Genomic DNA, 20695 nt, shown 5'->3' with positions numbered 1-20695 from the left:
AGCCCCACTACCCTCAGCTTCCTCCGCAGACAGCAGAGAAGACTGGTCTCTCCAGAGGGTAACCCAGGTTTTGTGGCAGGAACCAACCCGTGGAAATTGCCTCTCCCCTCTTACTGCAACAGCAGTGCTAGGCCAACGCATGTGCTGCAGCAAAGATGTATCCAAGCCCAGCAGTCTGCATCCTGAGAAGTTCCTGCTGCTTCCCAGTTCCTCTCATCTTTTACCTGTGACCAGGAACTACACTGCGAGGTGCAGGCTGATGGGAGCTCTCTGAGACTTCTGCCTCAACACATATCCATGATGCTTTCTAGCACACCCAAATCAAGTTTTGCTTTCTGGAACAACACAAACCCAGGAGCTTCTTACTGGGAAGGTCAAAAGGTGTGTATGGCCCTTCATGGTCATCATCATCATCATCCTCTTCCTCTTCCTCGTCGTTTTCGTTGTTGTCGTTATCCTCATTCTCGTTCTCGGTCTCATTCCCAGCCTCAGCCATGTCTTCATCCCGCCGTGTGCCATTCACGCCCCGCTCGCCAGAGTTGCTGGGACCTGTTCCATTCTCGACCACATGCTTGATTGGTATTTTGATTGCTACCTCTGACTCGCCATTGGTATATGTCCTGCTGTTGATCAGCCTTTGTCTCTGTAAACACAGGCACAAATTCTTGCTGAAAACCATATTTTTTTTTTTTACATTTAAAGCACTGGTTGCTTGCAGATGACCAGATAAATCTCACATATACAACTTTTATAGGAGAAGGGCCAGTGGCTGTAGAATTGACTTCAAGAGTACTCTAAGACCAGGAGCAGACTAAATACAGACTCAGCAGAGTACCATATTATTAAATAAATGCAAGTGGTATTAATGCTGGATAAATGCAGGGCGCACCTCCTGTGAGCAACAGCCACAGGTAACATAACCATGTAATAACTTGAAACGGTCTCTGTTAAAATCTGCATGTGGACAGAAAGCAAGGGGTGATCTAGTTAAGTCAGTGTCAGAAGGATAAAAACTGGGAAAATGCTATCAGGGATCCAGAATAAACACCAGAGTTCCATTTTGACCTGAACACTGCCACACAGTAAAAGGCAAATTCAGAAGGAGAAGGGGGGAGATAAAAGACATACCTCATTGATCAACATGCGGCTGGCCATGGAGAGACGTGTTTTGGGAGGGAAGTGGCTGGTTATCATGATCCGGAGCCCAGCCTCAGAAAAGGAAAGCTGGTGTGGGTAGGCAGACAGCAGCTCATCCACCATGATCACTGACGCCTTACGATGGAAGTTTCCTGCAGCCAAGGACCAAAGAGAACTTGAGGTGGTCTTCTAGCAGTCTCCCTCTGCCCTACGTGGCTCTCAGAAGACTAAACCTGTAGGTTCCACAGGTCCTTTGTAAAAACCATTCCTGTGGCTACCACTATTCAAATTATGTCTCCCCTGTCCTTAATTTCTGCCTTTACATGTCCTACATCTCTGTTCTCAGACTAATCACCAATATGGTGTCCCCACTCATGCTCATTACAGAAAATTAAATCTGCTCAATGTACAGCTCATTACAGGCCTGCGTTAGGCAGATTGCCACTTCCACAGCAGCTACTCCACCAAGGTAGAAATAGCGTTGAGGAAAATCTGCATTAATTCCACTGTTACAATCTGCACTTCTGTGAGGATACTGCCCTCACCCACCATTAACTGTACACAGGGGTGAGGAAATTGTCCCTGGGAGGTATTAATGCAAATGAAAAGCAGGTTCCTGCATCCTGGGCTTGCAGCTCATGGCTGGGAAGTGCCATCAAACCTGGCAGCAAGTGCATGTGGCAGTCCCTGGGGTGTGACCCATCATGCAGGAGCAAAGGAACAAGGAGGCAGGGCACACTACCTGGACTGAGCTCCGACTGGGGCACAGTGTCAGTGTCCATCCTGTCTGTGCACGGATGCTGCCTCAGACCGTGAGCTCTGGGCCAGGACTGGGACTTGGCAGCAGGGAGACCAGAGGTCTTCCCTGACTCATCTCTGCTTTAGTTTATGAAAATCAGTGCTGAACACTGGCAACTGTTTCATGGCATTACTATTTATTACCATCACTGTTACTCTTACAGAAGAGTATCTCCTAGGCCTTAGTGTCACTTGTTTTTCCTGACAGAGAAGGTTCATGGACTGGGATAGAAAAGTGCAGTTACCCATATTGCAAAAAAAAAAAAAAAAAGATCAAACCAGCCAGCCAGCTTTTTCTTGTGACTCCTTCCACACTGGAATTTTCTGCACAGCCCCTGGGGGAACTGCCCCGAACAAAGAAATCCCACTGTCTGATCCTTTTCGGTCCTCTTTTCAGAAAAGGCCTCAGAAAAATGGTAGCATATGAAAGCCTCAGCAACCTGCTGCAATGGGTGCTGCTGTGACCCCATATACCAGCTGTGAGCACAGTGGTGCCATGTGCCTGGCTGGACCTCTGCTGGCCCACTGCCAAGGAAATACAGGAACAATCTGCAGGAAAATGAAGCAATTCCTTCATCTTCCTTCCTCAGCCAGTTTGAGCAACTGCAAATGTCCAAACCAGAAAGTCACCAGCAGCTGAGCAGCGTCACACAGAGACAGATCCTGGGCAGATTCACACCAAATCCCAGCCAGAACCGCCTCTTTTGTGCATAACCCGGAGGCCAGTGGGTAAACCTAGATGACTAAGGCCTGAGTTCATGCTTACTGAGTTTTACCAGCCTCGCTTTACTGGTACTGGTCAGCACAGTTTTGCTATTCAGAGCCCCAGGCTACAGAGAGCTGTAGTTCGCGTAAAAGCAGCTTCCCCAAATCAGAGCACACAGCACTCACAAAAGCCTTTCCTCAGCAACAGGGCAGTAACACGACAGCTGGCCTCTGGTAGACTCAAAGGGTTTGACATCAGTAAATAAACCTCTCTACATTTCACGTTTGGTTGCTTAGCGTGTTCAAACTGTCTTTCACTCACTCTTCCCAGGAAGAGAGGCCTGTATTTGTTTAGTGTTTGTGGTTTTTTTCAGTCCAGCAAAACAAAAAGGGCAGCCCATCTGCAGCCAGTGAACTGCTTTAGACAAGCCAGAGCTCCTTCTCAGGGTAAACCAGTGTCTGGGTGGGGTGATGTTATTCCTGAGGACAGGAACATGCAAATCCCAAGCAGTAACATGCTTGTTGACTGTTGCACAGATAAAAAATTATCCTCTGTAAACACAGTTTATACATGCTTGCAAATGCATACACTGAGCTACTGCTGCCGAGTACGGAGAGGGGGATGCTGTTTGCTTTAAGCTGAAGAAATATAATGCGTACATCATTTTCATACACAATTGTGACTGAAGGCAAATGGAAGCACATTTCAGCCAAAGTGAAACCCACATTAAAGACCATGGAAAAGCTGTGAACATTCAAAATAGCACGTGCAGTAAGAGCACACTACCTTGACCAATACAGTTCTCACCCTGACTTCACTGGGGGGAACATGTACACCAGTATAAGCAGGGTGTTTTTCCCTGCTCAGTTTATGTTGCCTTCAAATGGAGTTAAATTAACTGAGGCACTAGGGGTAAATGGGCATCTTCAGTGCAGAGTAACAGCGCTCATAAGAAGACTCACAATGGCATGGCTATAAGGTTCTAAAGAAGCAGTCCCTAGGCAAGCCAGGCTTGAAGCTGGAGGAGTCCTTTCAGCCAGGCACTTGTCCAGTGCCAGGAATTACCCAGAGGAGGCCTGAGCTGCTTCCAGGATATGGTAGCTGGGGTGACCACACTGAATCCCCAGGCACAGGAGCCATGGTCATCTGGCAGGGGCATTACAGAAGGACCCTGCCTATTCCATGGCTGGTAAGACAGCAGCAGCCCACACCCCGTGACTAGCAGACAAACATGTAAACATTTGAGAATGATGCAAGCAAGCAGGGTGACTTACTGGAACAGTTACCTTTCTTTAGTAATACCACTGTGGCATCACAGTTGCTGTTATCATCCATTTCTGTGTTATTTGCTAAACCATTCACCATATTTGCTGAGTTCTTTGTCTTCCTTTCGAAGCAGTGATGTATGGTTGAGTTGTACCTGTACAAATGAAACAAACTCTAGATAGAACTTTGCTGCTTCTGTGTGGATTTCTTGACACCTTTCCTTTCCTAGACTTATATACAGTGCGATTCAACTAAGGAAGGGAAGAAAATCCCTTTGGTTTGGAATCCAGCCACAATATGGCTATGATGCAATTTCTCCATACCCAGAAGGCTATGAAAAATACAAGACAGGAATCTGGAATGACATGCATGCTTATGTGCTAGGTGTAATTAACATTCTGTATAGCAAATAAGGATACGTGTCGCCATCCACATTTTTTTTTAATCACGCAACCACACTGAGCATGAGCGTTGTTTTACCTGTGACCCACCACAGGAACACGACACATGCTAAGTTCTGCCCCCATTTTGGGGTGAAAAAAATTAAAATAATTTCTTATTTGATTTTGAGTAGCCAGGAGATGACAGGAACATGAGCCAAGATCTCACCATGACACTCAAAGGCAACGGTAGACCATTGTGAACACCTGAACGACAGGCCAACAACCACCCTAGCTATACCCAAACAGGTCTGAAACATCTGCTCACACTACAGCATTGCTTTCAGAGAAAGAATCCATTCTTGATTCAGACATTACAACCGGTTTGCTGGTCCGTTCATTGCTGCAAGGGTGAAGCTACCCTCCAGGTTAAAGAAAAAGTTTTTAATTATGAGAAGTGAGATGAGATGAATTCTGCCTCGTGTTCCCTTCAACCCAGGCTGGGTGTTTTGCTGTTCTTACTGAGAATTGCTCTCACAATATTTACTTTATTCATCATTTCAAAACAAATCTTAACTGTGACTTGTTGCGACAAGGCCACTGGTGTGCTTGGCAGATGGTCGGTTTTGTTGAATGTTCCAGTTTAAATCTGGGTTTCCTTTTCACAGGCTTTTAAAACCAAGGCAGGAGGTGGGGAACCTAACAGCAGAACAGATTAACTTTGCTAGCATGGATTTGTGTGAAAGAAGTTACACAGGTCAGATGCTCAGAAAATCAATGCTGATTGTGCTGCAGTTTTATCATGGGTCTCCACGAAAGCAAGAACAAATTGTGTGGTGGTCTGCACCCATAAAGAGTAGACTGGAATCCCTCATGGTTTTATTTCTGATGAGGGATCTTAAAGCAAAATCAGAAGAGGCTGCTTTGGGGGGACCCAGAGATGGATTCGGTTCCCTGCTCTGCCACAGGCTTGCTGCATTAACTTTGGTCGGCTCACACAGGCAAGAGCCACAGAGCATAGTATCGTTTGGGGAGGAAAAGACCTTTAAGATCATTGAGTCTGACCCTTAACCCTGCACTGCCAAGTTCATGTTCCCGAGTTCCACTGCCAAGTTCATGTTCCATAAACCATGCTCCTGAGTGTCACATCTACATGTCTTTTAAATACCTCCAGGGACAGTGGCTCCAGCACTGCCCTGGGCAGCCTGTTCCAATACTTGATCACCCTTTTGGTGAAGAAGTTGTTTCTAATCTCCAATCTAAACCTCCCCTCTCACACCTTGAGGCCATTTCCTCTTGTCCTATCACTTATTACTTGGAAGATGAGACCGACCCCACCTCGCTACAGGTACTTTCAGGCTGTTGTAGAGAGCCATCAGGTCCCCCCTGAGCTTTCTCTTCTCCATCTGAACCCGCCAGGTCCCTCAGCCATTCCCCATCACACTTGTGCTCCAGGCCCTGCACCAGCTCCGGTGCCCATCTCTGGCCCTGCTCCAGCACCGCAATGGCCCAGAACTGAACACAGGATTTGAGATGCAGACTCACCAGTGCCCAGCACATGGGCACAATCCATGCCCTGGCCCTGCTGCCACACTGGTGCTGATACAGGCCATGATGCTGGTGGCTTCTTGGCTGCCTGGGAACAAGCTGCTCATGTTCGGCTGCCTGTTGACTACCACCCCAGGTCCTTTTTCACGAGCAGCTTTCCAGTCACTCTGCCTGAAGCGTTGCTGGTAAATGGCAGGAAGCGGCCTGGGGAGCACTTCCACCAGCTCCCTCAGCACCCCTGGGTGAATCCCACCTAGCCCCATAGACTTGTGCGTGTCTAAGAGGTATAGCAGGTCACTGACCATTTCCCAACTATGTCATAGTTTTCCTGCTGTGCAGTAGCGTCTAGCTCCTGTCTGTTGCCAGAGCTGCATGCAAGGTGTAGGCCTTCAGATGCCCAATCCTTGGAGCTGTACTATGGGGACAAACAGCCCCTTCCTGCCTCACCAGGATAAATTAGAGATAATTGCCCTACATGACAGGGCAAAGTGCTTTAACCTCTGCTATTGGAGGTGCTGCTGGTGTGCAAGCTGTGTGAGCCCATGAACGCCCTGCCCAAAGCCTGCGGCTCTCTTTAATTACCTTTGCAACCTTTGGAAAAGCTCTGGAGCAGGGAGCCTCACAATTTAAACAAGCGGAAGGTGCATTTGACTTACTTCATGATAACGATGTAGATGACATACATCAGCACCAAGACTAAGGACTCCCACCTGCAAACAAGAGCAACACAGAAAACACATTAGAGCAGGGCACATCAGTTAGCTGCCCAAGTTCAGCCATTCCCCCATCTGTCACACCAAGGCTTGACCCTCTTGGGCTGTCTTAACACACCACTAGAAAAGGGGATGTGTAAGGAGACGGCTCTCATACACCTGTGTGACGCCTCCTTTGTCTTCTTGACTTCTGCTCTTGTTTTACTTGGCCAAGTCAACCTGTCAGCTAAGAATAAGTGACTCAACCCAGAAGTTCAGTGAACAAATCACACACCTGAGGAACACAAACATTTCTGTAAGGGCAATACCTGTGGGGGCTGTGGCAAAAGAGGGGAGAAGGCATCCTGCCCTACCTGCATTGGTGTAAAGCAGGTTGTCGGGCTTTTGGGGCATGCTAAAGCACATTGGTCATGCTGAGACAAAGCGAACAAGTGCTGGCTGCTCTTTCACTACTGCTGCTGTGTAACCACTGAGAACGCAGCAGGCAGCAGTTTAAACTGCTGATTAGATACTGGTGGGTTTTCCTCCACTGTTTCTGTGCCAAACTAATGAAATGTATATGAAAACAAAATACAGTATGACTTTTAGAACTTGTTTCTAGGTAATCTTTTTCATTGATCAAAATGCTGTATGCTGTACAGTTCCTCAGGGCAAACTGCTAGTCCTTGTGGAAATGATCCATTATCAGACTGCTACATACTAAAACTCATGGGACATTTTCTCGTTAAGGATTTTGAGACATTGCACTAAACATTCAGCTTTCACATTGATGTGTTTTAGTTGAAGGGCACAGTCAACTACAATTGGGCCTCCAGTCAATTTTAGTTAAAAAACAAAAACAAAGCAAAGGAAAACAAGCAATTGCAAAACTCTGCTTCAGAAATCCTCCTCTGAAAGGAAACATAATCCCTGGTGAGAACACGTTTAAGAAAACATGCAGCCCCAAAAGCCTGACTCCCTCTAGTGCTTGCAATCTAAGTTATACTGGCCAAGAGTGGAATCAAAGCTGCCACTGTTACTGTACAAACCCTTAGAGGTGCTGCAAACAAAACCATGAAAGCAAAACAACTGAAAGTACACTTCTGAAAGTGTTTGAAGCCCTCCAAGCTTACATACCTACTGCAGAACATTTAAGCACATCCATGGGGATATTAACATATATGTATTTCTTTATTTAAACTGGTCATTTGGTCATTAATATTGACTTTGGAGCTTCTTTTTTTTTTTAAAAAAAAGGTTACATTATTAAAAATCCAACTACTGGAACACATTCATTGACTGCTTGGGCAGCTCTGTATATTCCCAGGTGCCTGACATCCATGGCACACTGGCACCTAAGCATCAGCCTCCGCCTCTGCATTCCTGGGCCGCTGCAAGGTGGGCAGAGGGCACCAGCTGCCACCACTGTACGGGGAATTATGAGTGACGTGCGCCCAGGCTTCCCTCCCTGGCTCAGAAAATGAATTACTGTGGCCCATCCTATGCTGAAGGCTTCTCACGCAGCAGGAAACTGCTCCCTGAATCGCCCTGCAGAGCTTTTCAGCTTCCCCCTCCTCTCCTGATGAGCCCTACTTATTGCAGGATTTTGTGGTACAACCAGAAATATGAAAAGAAAAGGGATTCACTTACCAGGAAACCTTTTCGTCATAAATAAACTGTGGAGAAAAGGTTTAAGAACAGGCATGTTATACACAAAATCACAGCTGAAAACAGCTCATCACCTGAGCAGGGAACAGAGCAGGCAGAGCAAACAAGGGCTCGGGGCAACGAGATCATGCTCTGGTCTAGTCTGGCACTGCCCTCCTGCCCAGCCCTTAGCTCCTCTCGCCTAGCAAAGGCAGGCAGGTTCCCCTTCCCAAGCCCCAGGGGGTCCTGGTGGATCTGGGGCTATTGCAGCAGGGTTGCAGAAGTGACTCAGGGAAGGACGGCACCTCGGACCCACGGGCTGGTCTCATTGACGCAGGCTCCTTCGCGGACCTGCTCCCGGCGGTGACCGGGCACTCAGCACACAAACATACCGGCAGCGGCAGAGCTACTCGGATACATCCCTGCCTCAAACAGGCCCCGTGCGGTGTTTCCTGACACTGACTGACCCCTGCCCCACGCTCCTCACACTGACTGACCCCTGCCCCACACTCCTCACATTGACCCTGACTCCTGCCCCACGCTGACTGACCCCTGCCCCACGCTCCTCACACTGACTGACCCCTGCCCCACGCTCCTCACACTGACTGACCCCTGCCCCACGCTCCTCACACTGACTGACCCCTGCACCACGCTCCTCACGCTGACTGACCCCTGCCCCATGCTCTTCATGCTGACCGACCCCTGCCCCATGCTCCTCACACTGACCCTGACCCCTGCCCCACGCTGACTGACCCCTGCCCCACGCTGCTCACGCTGACCCTGACCCCTGCCCCACGCTCCTCACGCTGACCCTGACCCCTGCCCCACGCTGCTCACGCTGACCGACCCCTGCCCCACGCTCCTCACACTGACCGACCCCTGCCCCACGCTGACTGACCCCTGCCCCACGCTGACTGACCCCTGCCCCACGCTGCTCACGCTGACTGACCCCTGCCCCACGCTGCTCACGCTGACTGACCCCTGCCCCACGCTCCTCACGCTGACCCTGACCCCTGCCCCACGCTGCTCACGCTGACCGACCCCTGTCCCACGCTGACTGACCCCTGCCCCACGCTGACTGACCCCTGCCCCACGCTCCTCACGCTGACTGACCCCTGCCCCACGCTGCTCACGCTGACTGACCCCTGCCCCACGCTGACTGACCCCTGCCCCATGCTCCTCACAATGACTGACCCCTGCCCCACACTCCTCACATTGACCCTGACTCCTGCCCCACGCTGACTGACCCCTGCCCCACGCTCCTCACACTGACTGACCCCTGCCCCATGCTCTTCATGCTGACCGACCCCTGCCCCATGCTCCTCACACTGACCCTGACCCCTGCCCCACACTGACTGACCCCTGCCCCACGCTCCTCACGCTGACCCTGACCCCTGCCCCACGCTGCTCACGCTGACTGACCGCTGACCGCTCGTCCCGCACTGTGCCCTGTGTGCCACGGGTGGTGGCGCTTTCGGAACGCCTCCGCACGACACTGCCAGGGGACGGACCGCGGCTGCTCCTGCGTGCGCAGACGCTGCGTGCTGGGGCAGACACAACCCCGCCAGCAGCGCGGTGAGCGGCGCCGGGCCCACCGCGCCTGGCTCCCGGGGTCTGCAGAGCCAGATGGCGGGAGGTGACCGGCAGGTGGCCGCAGTGCTCCGCAGCCGGGCCCTCCCCAGCCCGCCCTCCATCACCACCACGGGCCGTGCTGGGAGCAGGGGGCTGCCACCACCCCCTTCGGGCAGCGCCCCTCTCCCTCCACTCCTTCCACCTCAGACGGTCACAGAATCACAGAACGGAATCATGGAATCGTTTCGGTTGAAGGGACCTCAAAGCTCCTCCAGCCCCAACCCCTGCCCCGGGCAGGGACCCCTTCCACTGGAGCAGCTTGCTCCAAGCCCCTGTGTCCAACCTGGCCTTGAGCACTGCCAGGGATGGGGCAGCCACAGCTTCTCTGGGCACCCTGTGCCAGCGCCTCAGCACCCTCACAGGGAAGAGCTTCTGCCTAAGAGCTCAGCTCAGTCTCCCCTCGGGCAGGTTCAAGCCATTCCCCTGTCTTGGGATTCTATGACTCTATGAAAGGGACAACACTCAGCACCAAGCAATAGTTACATTGATTGAAGGAGGTGATCCTGCCCCTCTGCTCTGCTCTTGTGAGACCTCACCTGGAGCACTGTGTGCAGTTCTGGTGTCCTCAACATAAAAAGGACACAGAGCTGTTGGAACAAGTCCAGAGGAGGCCACGAGGATGATCAGGGACTGGAGCACCTCCCGTATGAAGACAGGCTGAGGAAGTTGGGGCTTTTCAGCCTGGAGAAGAGAAGCTGCGTGGAGACCTCATAGCAGCCTTCCAGTACCTGAAGGGGGCCTATAGGGATGCTGGCGAGGGACTCTTTGTCAGGGACTGTAGTGACAGGACAAGGGGTAACGGGTTAAAACTGAAACAGAGGAAGTTTAGATTGGATCTAAGGAGGAAATTCTTTCCTGTGAGGGTGGTGAGGCACTGGAATGGGTTGCCCAGGGAAGTTGTGAATGCTCCATTCCTGGCAGTGTTCAAGGCCAGGTTGGACAGAGCCTTGGGTGTGATGGTTTAGTGTGAGGTGTCCCTGCCCATGGCAGGGGGGTTGGAACTGGATGATCTTAAGGTCCTTTCCAACCCTAACTATTCTATGATTCTATGATCACTGGAAGAAAACATGACCACAAAATATTGTAAGTTACAGCTCCCAGTCACTCTGATCTAATCTGACAAGGCCTGTTTTCGGTTACACTCTGCTGGTGTGATGGGACACGAAAGCATGTGTGCTGACCTTTGTAACCATAAATAGCATCCATCACACTTTTGTCCCTAATGACTCTGACCACGTCCCTTCATGTTAGGATACATAAGCATCATTTTCCTTTCAAGGGAAGGAAGGAGCAGCAGCCCTCCAAGCTCTACAACAAGGCAAGGCAGCATTGTAATATTGTTTTAAAGTTAAAATAAAATGGAAAATCAGAGGACTGAATGAAAGTGAGGTAAGTGTGGAGGGTGCAGCTGAGCCACTTCTCATCTCTGTGATTTAGAGTTCAGTCATTCTTATCAAACAGCCTGCAGCACAAAACAGGTGAATTTGTACTGCTCTGCTATTTATTACTACAGCACTGCAATTCGTTTGCCAGGGGAAACAGAAGGTGACAAAGTCACAGTGATTTACCCAGTGCAATATCAAGCTTTTTAAAGTTGCTGAATCTCAACATTGGCTGGAATGTATTTATTTCCCCACCGGTGTATTTATGATTAGTAAAGACGCCAGTGGAGTGCACCCTACACAGCAGCAATGCAAACTGCTTTTTAAAGTAGTGTGAGAGCAACCTTCTACAAGCAGCATCATTCCTCAAGAAATGATTGTATTCAAGCTGCAGAGAAGTCTCAGTGCCCTGATATGGCAAAACATCCCTAGATGGCAAAGCATTTAAGCGCCTTCTAAAATTTAAGGCTCACAGAAACCTACCAAAGCAGGAACAGACACAGGTTGTGCAACACAGTACATGGAGCCTGTGGCTTGTCTCCCAGCCTGAGCCATCAGGGACTGGAGAATCAGTATCTGAGTAACAATGCGCTGCCACCTAAATTTGATTCTGCCTTAAAAGGACAGGAAAGATCCAAGACACTGAAGCCAGGGGTCCTCCTGTGAGTGAGGGGGAGGAGAAACTTCTTAAACTGCAGCCTTGTTTGAAAGAAGTCCTCATTTTCCATCAAATGGAGAGCAATACTGCTTATAAAAGGGTTGGTAAATCCGCTGGAAGCTACACCTTTAACCATTTGAAATGTTTTCCCTTGCTCCAGCCTTTCTCTGTTTTTTCTCTAGCAGATATTTGGAAGTAATTTGCAATGACTGCTGTGGAGTAAGGCTGAAGAGACGTGGGATGCACTCCACATCTCCCAAGCCACATCAGCTGCACATCAGTGCTGTAACACAGGAGTGCTGGCAACACTTTCAAGCCTCCAGTAAACCCTGGAGTTGCACAGTCTTGCTGCCCTGGCTGCATGAAGGACCTTGAACTTCACAGCTGATAAGAGCAGAAGAGTGGGGGTACATATGGAGAGAAGCTAACCCGAGGCTTAGAGTATACTCCCAACGGAAGAGAACAATAGGGAATGGTTCTCAACATCCTGAAGCAGCTGAGAACCATGAGGAGGAACCAGCCCTGGAAAAAACCTGCCTTGCTTCAAGAATTTAAGACCCTGTGACAGTCAACAGATCTTCACTTTGTCTGCCACCAAGCAATAAATGAAACACCTGACCTAAACCCCAGAGGGCTGCCAGGCAGCTGCCCACATCTGTTCTGCCTGCGGAGCAAACTAAGAGAATGCCTGCTAGATGTCTTTAACCTGTGCAATGTAGTTTATTACAGTTTGTGGGTATGCCCGAGTTTGTTGTTCAGCAGCACTTGTTGGTATGAGGGCACATAGAAAAGTTATTTTTCATCAGGTGCAAAAAGTTTGATCTTGCAGTAAAGCGAATAAAGGTACAAACGGGTTGAGACAGCTAGAGGCCTTTGCACCTACAGAGCGTGTATGGCATACAGGCCCGTGCAGGATGAAGGCAAAATAAAACACATTGCTGAAACGGTGACTAATAGAAGTAGTGCAAACTTCAGAAACACAAGCGTTTGTCTCCTGACCCTAAAGTTCCCTTCTTGCTTACATATGGAAGTCAACCTCACAAGTACATTTTAACACGAGTCCTGGAGTTAGGATCTCAGCTACAAGACCGATTTCTTAGCAGGTTCCCTCTACTGGTGGCAATAGGCACGGGGGCTCCCACAGAAGAATAACTTTTAGAAACTTACCACGATGAGTGCAACAACAGACAGTGTGTAGTAGATTGAATCTCTCAAGAGACTCCACGATGACAGCGCAACGACCTGAGAAAACAGGCAAAGAAAGGGTGTCAGCCAGGCCCTCATCCACAGCTGCCACGCTGGCAGCATGTGCCAAAGCAAGCCTGTCATCCCGTGTAAGCTGCCCGCACACGTGCTAGGACACGAAGAACAGCCCCAAGCCAGGAAATGCACCGGCTTTACGCAGCGGATTGAGCAACAGGCAGTAAGGAGAGGGGGGGGAGACCCAGTCCGAGGGGCAAAGTTGCCAACACACTAAATCACACCAGTGCTGTCAAAACCATGGAAGCGGGAATTGAGTCCCAAGTATTTATGGATGACAGAGGAGCTTCCCACGAGCTCAGCTATCTGACATCCTTTTCCCCCTGAAATCCCTCCCATCCACACACACAGAGCCTGCAGCAGCAGTCCCTGCAGACTAAGCTGGACCCAGGTCTGGTCAGAGGCAGGCACAGGGTGACCTGCCACAGAGGAGGCTGGGAGTGCTGCTGCTGCCCGGGCAGTGGGAAGGGCTCGGCTTCACCCACAGGACCATTCTGGGCCAGCGCTGACACTCAGCAAAGTGTCCTGTGGATAATGGTCACAGGAGATGAACAGCCCTGTCGACTCTCTGCTTGGTTCGCATCTGCTTCTTGTATTAATTTTCCCCAACCAACCCAAACACTGAGCAAAGTGCAAGGTGTGCAATGATCCAGCAGGCAGGGTCCTCCCCATCCCTGCCCTACCACCACATGCCTATGTCCACCCCAAGTCCAGCTACTGGCATCCACGCGCTGGGTTTCCAAGATACTTAGAATGCTGGATGATAGGCTTGTCCTTGCTAAAAATGTCAACTTGACCCATACTGGCTCATTCAGGAGAGGATTACTTAAGCAATAGAAGTTGCTCCGCAAACCGGTCTGACAGCACAGAGCAGCCAGATCCCCAACACTCTAGGTATTACTGGAACCTCAGCAAAGCCATGGCTTCACCCACTGCACTGACAGGTATCACTACAGCTTTGTGTGCATTTGCACAGGCTTTGGGACAAATACTCAAGTTGACACTCTAGCAAAGCATTAAGAACAAACCCCAGGTATTTACATGCAACTGAAGATAAAATGGTACTGCTGTGCAGCTCATTTGACACCTTCCAAAGCTGGGGGGAACAAAAGCGGGGAGTGAGCAAGCAGCTGCTTGATTCCGAGTTACTGGCTGGGCTTAAACCATGACAGCCATAGAAACGAGGAGGAATCCCCACTGTAGGCTGAATGTGCCTGCAATTCAGGTCTTAGAAGAAAAAAATACCAGTGAAGAAGCCAGCCTTTAACTTCATTAATGGTATGCAAAAGGGCAGATGAAGAGCAGGCATGCGGTGGTAACATCTTTAGTACGACTGGTTTTTTGCAGCCCTAGGATGTACCCTCAGTAGAAGCTTCTCCTCAAATGTTTATCCCCCATTTCCAGAGTGCATTTCAAACCCTGTGGGTCACATCCTTCACAGGTGCAGACGGCAGGGAGGTAGATGGCCCATTTACACTCATTTGGATCTGGCCCCTGAAAGTATATGTGAATTTTCTGACCACATCCTCCAGCCATGCTCGTGCGTGAATCCAGACAAACAAACAGGAATTTTCATTTCTATGATAGCTAAAGAAAGGACCTATTTAAAAAATAATTTGGTGGATTTCTCTGCATATTACCTCTTACAATACTGTGGGTTTTTTTCAGAACTGCTGGCAAAACAAACACTGTAAAAACATACTGACCATTATACTGAGGTCTCTGCAGCCTTTTAATACTATGGCTTTTTTAAGTGGATACTATTTATGCCCAGTGTAAAGGCTCTTTATGCAACCATTCACATGTAAAAAGCTCCTATCTAAAACAGAAAAACAGGCCTTTAAAGTCCTTGCGTCTGACAATACATTTCAGTGCATGTAGGGACAGATGAATAGAGATGCTTTATGAAGGAAATTTCCAAATGCAGAAACCTAGAGTTGGGTTCATAATTCTATTCAGAGAATTCTTCATAAGAATTCCTTAATTAAATTTCACATCTTATACATAGTGGGCCCCTTCATTTTGATTGATTTGTAAGAGAGTTTATAAAATTATTCCACTCTCATGCAGCTTTTATGATGCAGCTTAAGGTCATGTGCACAGCAGGGATGCTGGGGGGGGGGGGTTTATAGCTGTAAACTTGAGATCTGCATAATAAAAATGACACTTCTGAAACAAATAACAAACCCCATATGAACAGGCAACTGCTGCTATTCTACCTAACGAACTCTCTCCTGAGTATAAGGGGTGTCACCATGCAGCACAGAATACCTGTGAAAGCAAGATGTCCTGGTTACTGTAAGTCAACCAGTATCTCTCCTGCTTTCTGATATGCAATAATTTTGAAGGTATAATCTTCCAGGGAATTTTCCTCAGACACCTGAATGAACACATGGAGATCCAGATGCTTAAACGCATCTATTTAGCAGGGACCTCGTGCACAAGTGTCATAGACCAAGATGCTGTGGGAATCACAAGGCTTCTGATGCTGATTTCAGATTGGATTGAAGGGAACATGGTTGTGCCTAGGACCTGTATAGGCTGCTCACATTTCACAGCCCTAGTAGATCTCCCTGACACGGTAACTATAGCCCAATTAAATCTCAGCCCTCCTTAGGATGTGAGTCATTTAATGGAAGTCTTTGAATCATTTGATCACTGGGAAGAACAATCTGATACAGAAAAGCTGTGCACAAAAGGTAACTGTACACCAAGGGTAAAAGCAGCGATTAGCACTGAGGGCAATGGCAGTACTTTCAGCTTGCTGACAAGAACCACGCAGCCTGGTTATGACCAGTACAACCTTCAGTGCCTAAGTTGTGCCATATAGTTTTGCAGCAACCAAGGACTCCACAAAAAACTTAATGCACTGGAAACCAATTATGTTTTAGCAGACTAAGGCAGAAAGGAAATCAGGGATGCAATCAGCCTGGGTAAAAACATGATCAAATTTAAGTTTTAAATCAGCAATACTGTGATCCAGGAGAGCTGGTCCTTTCGGAGCCAGGCATAAGGAGGCAGCTGTAAAACCACTGATTGTCAGGTTACATGTTTCCTCTGTTCAAAGAAAGTACCTGAAATTCAAACTCTCACCAAGTGCCTTCAGCCTTCTCTTGACTAATACACTAGGGACCGAATCTAGCATTCCCCAGAGCTGATAGGAAGAGCTCTTTAGTCCAGGCTTATATGACAACAACCCCCAACAAGTCCAACACAGATGAGGACCTACAGTGCATGCTCACCTGCATGCCACAGCATCATTCCTATGGGTAGAACAACCCATACTAGACATTTGGTTTCTCATCAGTAAACTTTTGCCCTGCAAACTCTTATGTAGAACATTTACTACTCAGAATGCTTATTTCCCTTTTTAAACGGCTGGAGAGCAGAGAAATCAAGATTTTGTCAGTTTCAGCTTGATTTCTGTGGTTCTCAACTCCTGAAGCAGCAGCCCCATGCAGCACACACAGTCTCCTCCATCTAACACACACGCTGGTAAGCCACCAGGGCGAAAATCATGGAAAATCAGACACTGGCACCTGCAGCTCTTGGCACCCAAGTTAGCTCAGTGGCAATGTACCCATGCCCGATCCCAGGGTTTCACCATTTATCCTCTAGAAAACTGACCCTTCTCTCTTCTGCTCTTCCAAATGCTTTATCTTCCTTAGCAGTGTGGAAACTCTTATGCCGTCATGAAGCCTCTGTCACGGCCTCATGACAGAGGCCACAGAGCTGGCTGTTTTAAAGCCTGATACTCACCTGCTCTCCCCATTATAGTGATGGGCCTGAGATAAAGCATGTGAAGCAGAACATGGTTGCTGCTACCCTCATAAATATGTTTGTGCTGCTGCTGCTAGCAAAGGCATGAGGCAGTCCACAGGGATACGGACTGATGGATATTTTCTCTGTTCAACTTTCCAGAGGAAACATTCTGAACATTGCCTAAGTACATCCAGGTTCTTCAGGGATCTTTCTCACTCTGAATTGTTCCAGAGCTTTTCCTCCTCTCATAGCCGGTTGTGATCAGCTATGAATGCTGCCAGGAAATGCTACGCTTTGGAAGCAATCTTCCTAATCTTGTTTCTCTGTTACCCTCTGGCACAGAGGTCTGGATTTTCAGGTATTAAGAGCTAATAATTTGTTAATGTGGAGAGACAGGAATGCTTGGGCAAGGGTGTCAAAGGATTAAGGTCAATCCCTGTGGCGATTAGCCTTACGAGTCTACGGAGATCAACAGAGATGTACCGACAGTGAACCCACTGCTTAGTGCCTCACAGCTGATGCATCTCCCACCCAGCTGATGTGCAGTGTTGGCTCCTCGTGAGCAGTTTGCTTCACTGATGTGAGGTCTTTGCAAAGAGACTGCCATTCAGCAGAATGTGCTTTTGGACAAAGATGACCATGTCTCACGAGTTTTAAAGGGAAGTGACAGAACTTCTTTAATTCATTAGACGGAGTTTTAACACAGACATATCTCCTACAGCACTGCACCACAACCAAGTGTTCCTTAGTGACTGACCATGGTCACTATTTTGGGTGGGCCTTCTGTGCAGCTCTGGGGTCCAAGGGTGTTTCCAAATTAATCACCAGTCTGGAATCTTACCACACAGTTTGAATGAGGCTGTGCTGAAGCCACAAAGCTCTTCTCTGGAGAAGCATCTTTTTCTTTTAATGGTCGGCTACAACCTGAAAGATGAATGCAAACTGAGCCAGCCTTACCCAGCAATGGTGAAGGACAGGTTAAGAGAGCGGGCAGCAAACACAAGACCCTTTTTCCTGCTGCTGTCTTTCCCGCTCCTCAGAGACAGGAAGCCAAGGGGATAGGTACCACTGCCAGGCTCTGCTAGGCTGGGGACGAGAGGAGCAGGCAGGCAGCTGGGTGCTTTCCCAGCAGATACTGCTCCCTCAAGTCTTCATTCCATACATTCAAGTTCTCATTAAGGGCTTGTCAAAAGGCATCCAGAAGCAGAGGATCTCGGTCAGTCTTCATGCTGCCCTTCTCTGATGCAGACACAGCTAGGGAAGCTCTTACACCGCCCTAACAGAGGCTGGGATCTGGTTTTGAATGCTCCTCTGTGCTGACTGACAAAACTCTTGCTCACTGTGATACCTTGCAGGCACCCTGTAATCTCACAACCAGCCAGGCCTGTGTTGTATCAGCCTCTCCAGTCAGCTGCAGCAAGACACACATTGGGAACCTCCTCACACGCTGCTCTTGGTTTGCAGGGGTGACCCTCAGAGCCCAGGGATGGCTCTTCAAGCCCGCTGGGGTCCCCTCCAGAAGGTGCTGTTGTCCTGACATTACTCCACATTAGCCCTGTGACAATACAATAGGATCTCATGTCAAAGTAAGATAAGCAATGCTTTCTAGTGGTACAGTAAGTAGTGAACTCGGGTGGAGCCTGGGGATGGGTTTTCAGGGCAATCAGGCTGGCAGTAGTTTGTAGCTAATACATGTCTTATGCATTTGGAATGATAAAAACAATGAAAAGGGCTCCACCTCAGGTACCAGATCTCATCCTGAAGAGGGTGGGAAAATGAAACTCAGCAGCACTTCACTTCCTCATGGATTGCAGAATTCAGTCCCCAGCAAAGCCCTGGTTTTACTTCCCAGCAACCAAACCCAACACTGCTTCAACTCACTGAAGAGAGACTGGTCACAGCAGAGCCAATGAGCTGAAGTATCTGAGCCACACCTGAAGAGATCTAGGGAGGGAGAAGCTTCATGGCACACACATATTTTGCTGTTCACCCATTTGGATGCAACACAGGCATAGTCCCAGAATATGGTAGTGATGCTGCTTAGTATTGTGTGGATCCCAGTCCTCCTCTGTCCAAACGTGACACCAGTAACAACCTAATCAGCATTCCTTTGAAGACAGCCTACTGGACTCACACAGCCTACCACTGCTCTGGCAGGACCAGAGATTCAGGAAGAGAATTACCTACAGTCCATTGTGAAATCTCCACTTACTGATGGGCTTTGCTCTCATTAACTGCATTGGTAGTAACAGTGATACCATCTGAGGTTTAATTTACTTGCTTTGCATGAATATAAATGGCAGCTATCTCAGCAATAAACATCGTTATTGGATCTTAATGATCTTATGCAAATCCAACCAACTCATCCTCCCGTCACAGCTGCTCAGTCAGGCCAAGCAGAAAATTAAAATATCTCCCATGAAACGACCAAGACATTTTCTGCACCAGGTACGTCGGAGAGAGGGAAATTACTTGATCAGATACAGCAAAACCTGCCTACAAGGACAGATCCTTCTATGTTATAGAACATTTATGTTATAGAACTGGGCTTCACTTGCAAAATTCAAGTTATTTAATTGAGCAGTTTGTCATCTGTGTCAGTGCTGGGCAGAAATCAGAAGAAAACGCACCTCACCACGCTCTGGTACAATTTAATAGGTTCCACTGCCTTTTCTTCGGCTGAATAGAGGTTCATGCAAATCTGAAAGGTCACTGCAGTTAGAGAGATAGGTGCGTGTGAACTAGAGACACAAAGGGATTCTTACACTTCCTACAGATTGTGGCACTTAAAAATCATGGAGCTTCTTTTGGAATGCGAGCAAACCTCTGGGGCAGTTCCTCAAAGCCCTTCATCGTTACAGAGACCAGCACCAACCATTCTGGCTGCTGCCCACCACAGAGATGGTGTCATGATACAGCCTGGTCCACTCCTGGTCCCGCTCCTCAGGCCCTGTGTGTGTCTGTGCATGGGTATATGTGCAGTTAAGCTGTTGCTCCTGTGCGTCAGGCTATGGCAGGCAAGTCTCTGAGCCTTTGTGAATTGGTCCAGGCCTAGAGTTGGTGGTTGACCTTGCCCTCATTTTCACCAGCATCATTCCCACAGCAAAACACAGGGCTCTGCCTGTGCTAAGAGGCATGGGCTAGAAATCCCATACCCAGGACTTGGTATGGCTAGAGGGTGGTGAGCTTCTGGTGGCACTTCAACCCACTCCGTAAGTCAGACACAGAATCAGCCAAAAAACTGCAAAGGGAGAGCTAAAGGGGGTGTCTGTGACTCAGCAGCTGCAGCCCTTGTGCTGTTTTGAAATGTCATGACCAAACAGAAGGTGGGAAATAGCAACTGTGTGTTTAATATTCTGCATGCACTTTCTCTCACTGCTCAGCATATCAGTCCTATAGCGACTGCAATGAAGCTATAAGGCACAAAGGAATTTCCTGAGATAATTGTTGCCATCTTCCAGCAGTTTCTGCAAAGAGAGGAACTGCATGACCATCAGGACCGACAAGCTCATTTTCACAACACTTCCCTTGTTTTATGCACTATTAAATCCTACCTGCAATGAGCAAATCGGTCAATCAGAAGCTAATAATCATTAGCTGCAAATCAAATACAGCAGAGATCACAGGGTATCCTGCCCTGGCCTTGCTGCTCCCGCAGCCATCACCTCCCAGACTCAGCCATAGACTTGAGAGTCAGGCATGCTTATTCCTACTTTTTCGCCTGGTCCCTGGTGGGAGCACAACCATCACTGAGAGCAAAGCCCGAACCCCTCTGGCCGTTTTGTGAGGAGCTGGGCTCAGAGAGCTGCAGAGGCGAGGAGCCGCAG

At 48.7% G+C, this 20695-nt stretch overlaps 1 protein-coding gene across 5 annotated transcripts in view; it reads right to left on the bottom strand.

Moving 5' to 3' along the window:
• RIN2 (Ras and Rab interactor 2) overlaps positions 1-20695 on the bottom strand; it is a 193601-nt gene that overhangs the window by 146065 nt on the left and 26841 nt on the right. For 4 of the 5 annotated variants that reach the window (XM_065682626.1, XM_065682627.1, XM_065682629.1 and 1 more), the window contains exons 5-10: positions 13014-13088; positions 8178-8203; positions 6492-6545; positions 3916-4061; positions 1129-1289; positions 367-643 (exon numbers count right to left, since the gene is read on the bottom strand). In XM_065682626.1, coding sequence (XP_065538698.1) covers positions 367-643; positions 1129-1289; positions 3916-4061; positions 6492-6545; positions 8178-8203; positions 13014-13088 — 739 coding nt within the window. The remainder of the gene's footprint in view (positions 1-366; positions 644-1128; positions 1290-3915; positions 4062-6491; positions 6546-8177; positions 8204-13013; positions 13089-20695) is intronic. The other variant, XM_065682628.1, reaches the window with a different exon arrangement.

The sequence above is a fragment of the Lathamus discolor genome, chromosome 5 (genome assembly GCF_037157495.1).
Source record: "Lathamus discolor isolate bLatDis1 chromosome 5, bLatDis1.hap1, whole genome shotgun sequence".
In the NCBI taxonomy this organism is placed as follows: Eukaryota; Metazoa; Chordata; class Aves; order Psittaciformes; family Psittacidae; genus Lathamus; species Lathamus discolor.
The sequence above is the reverse complement of the archived record's forward strand: the minus strand, read 5'-3'. Positions and strand labels throughout refer to the sequence as shown.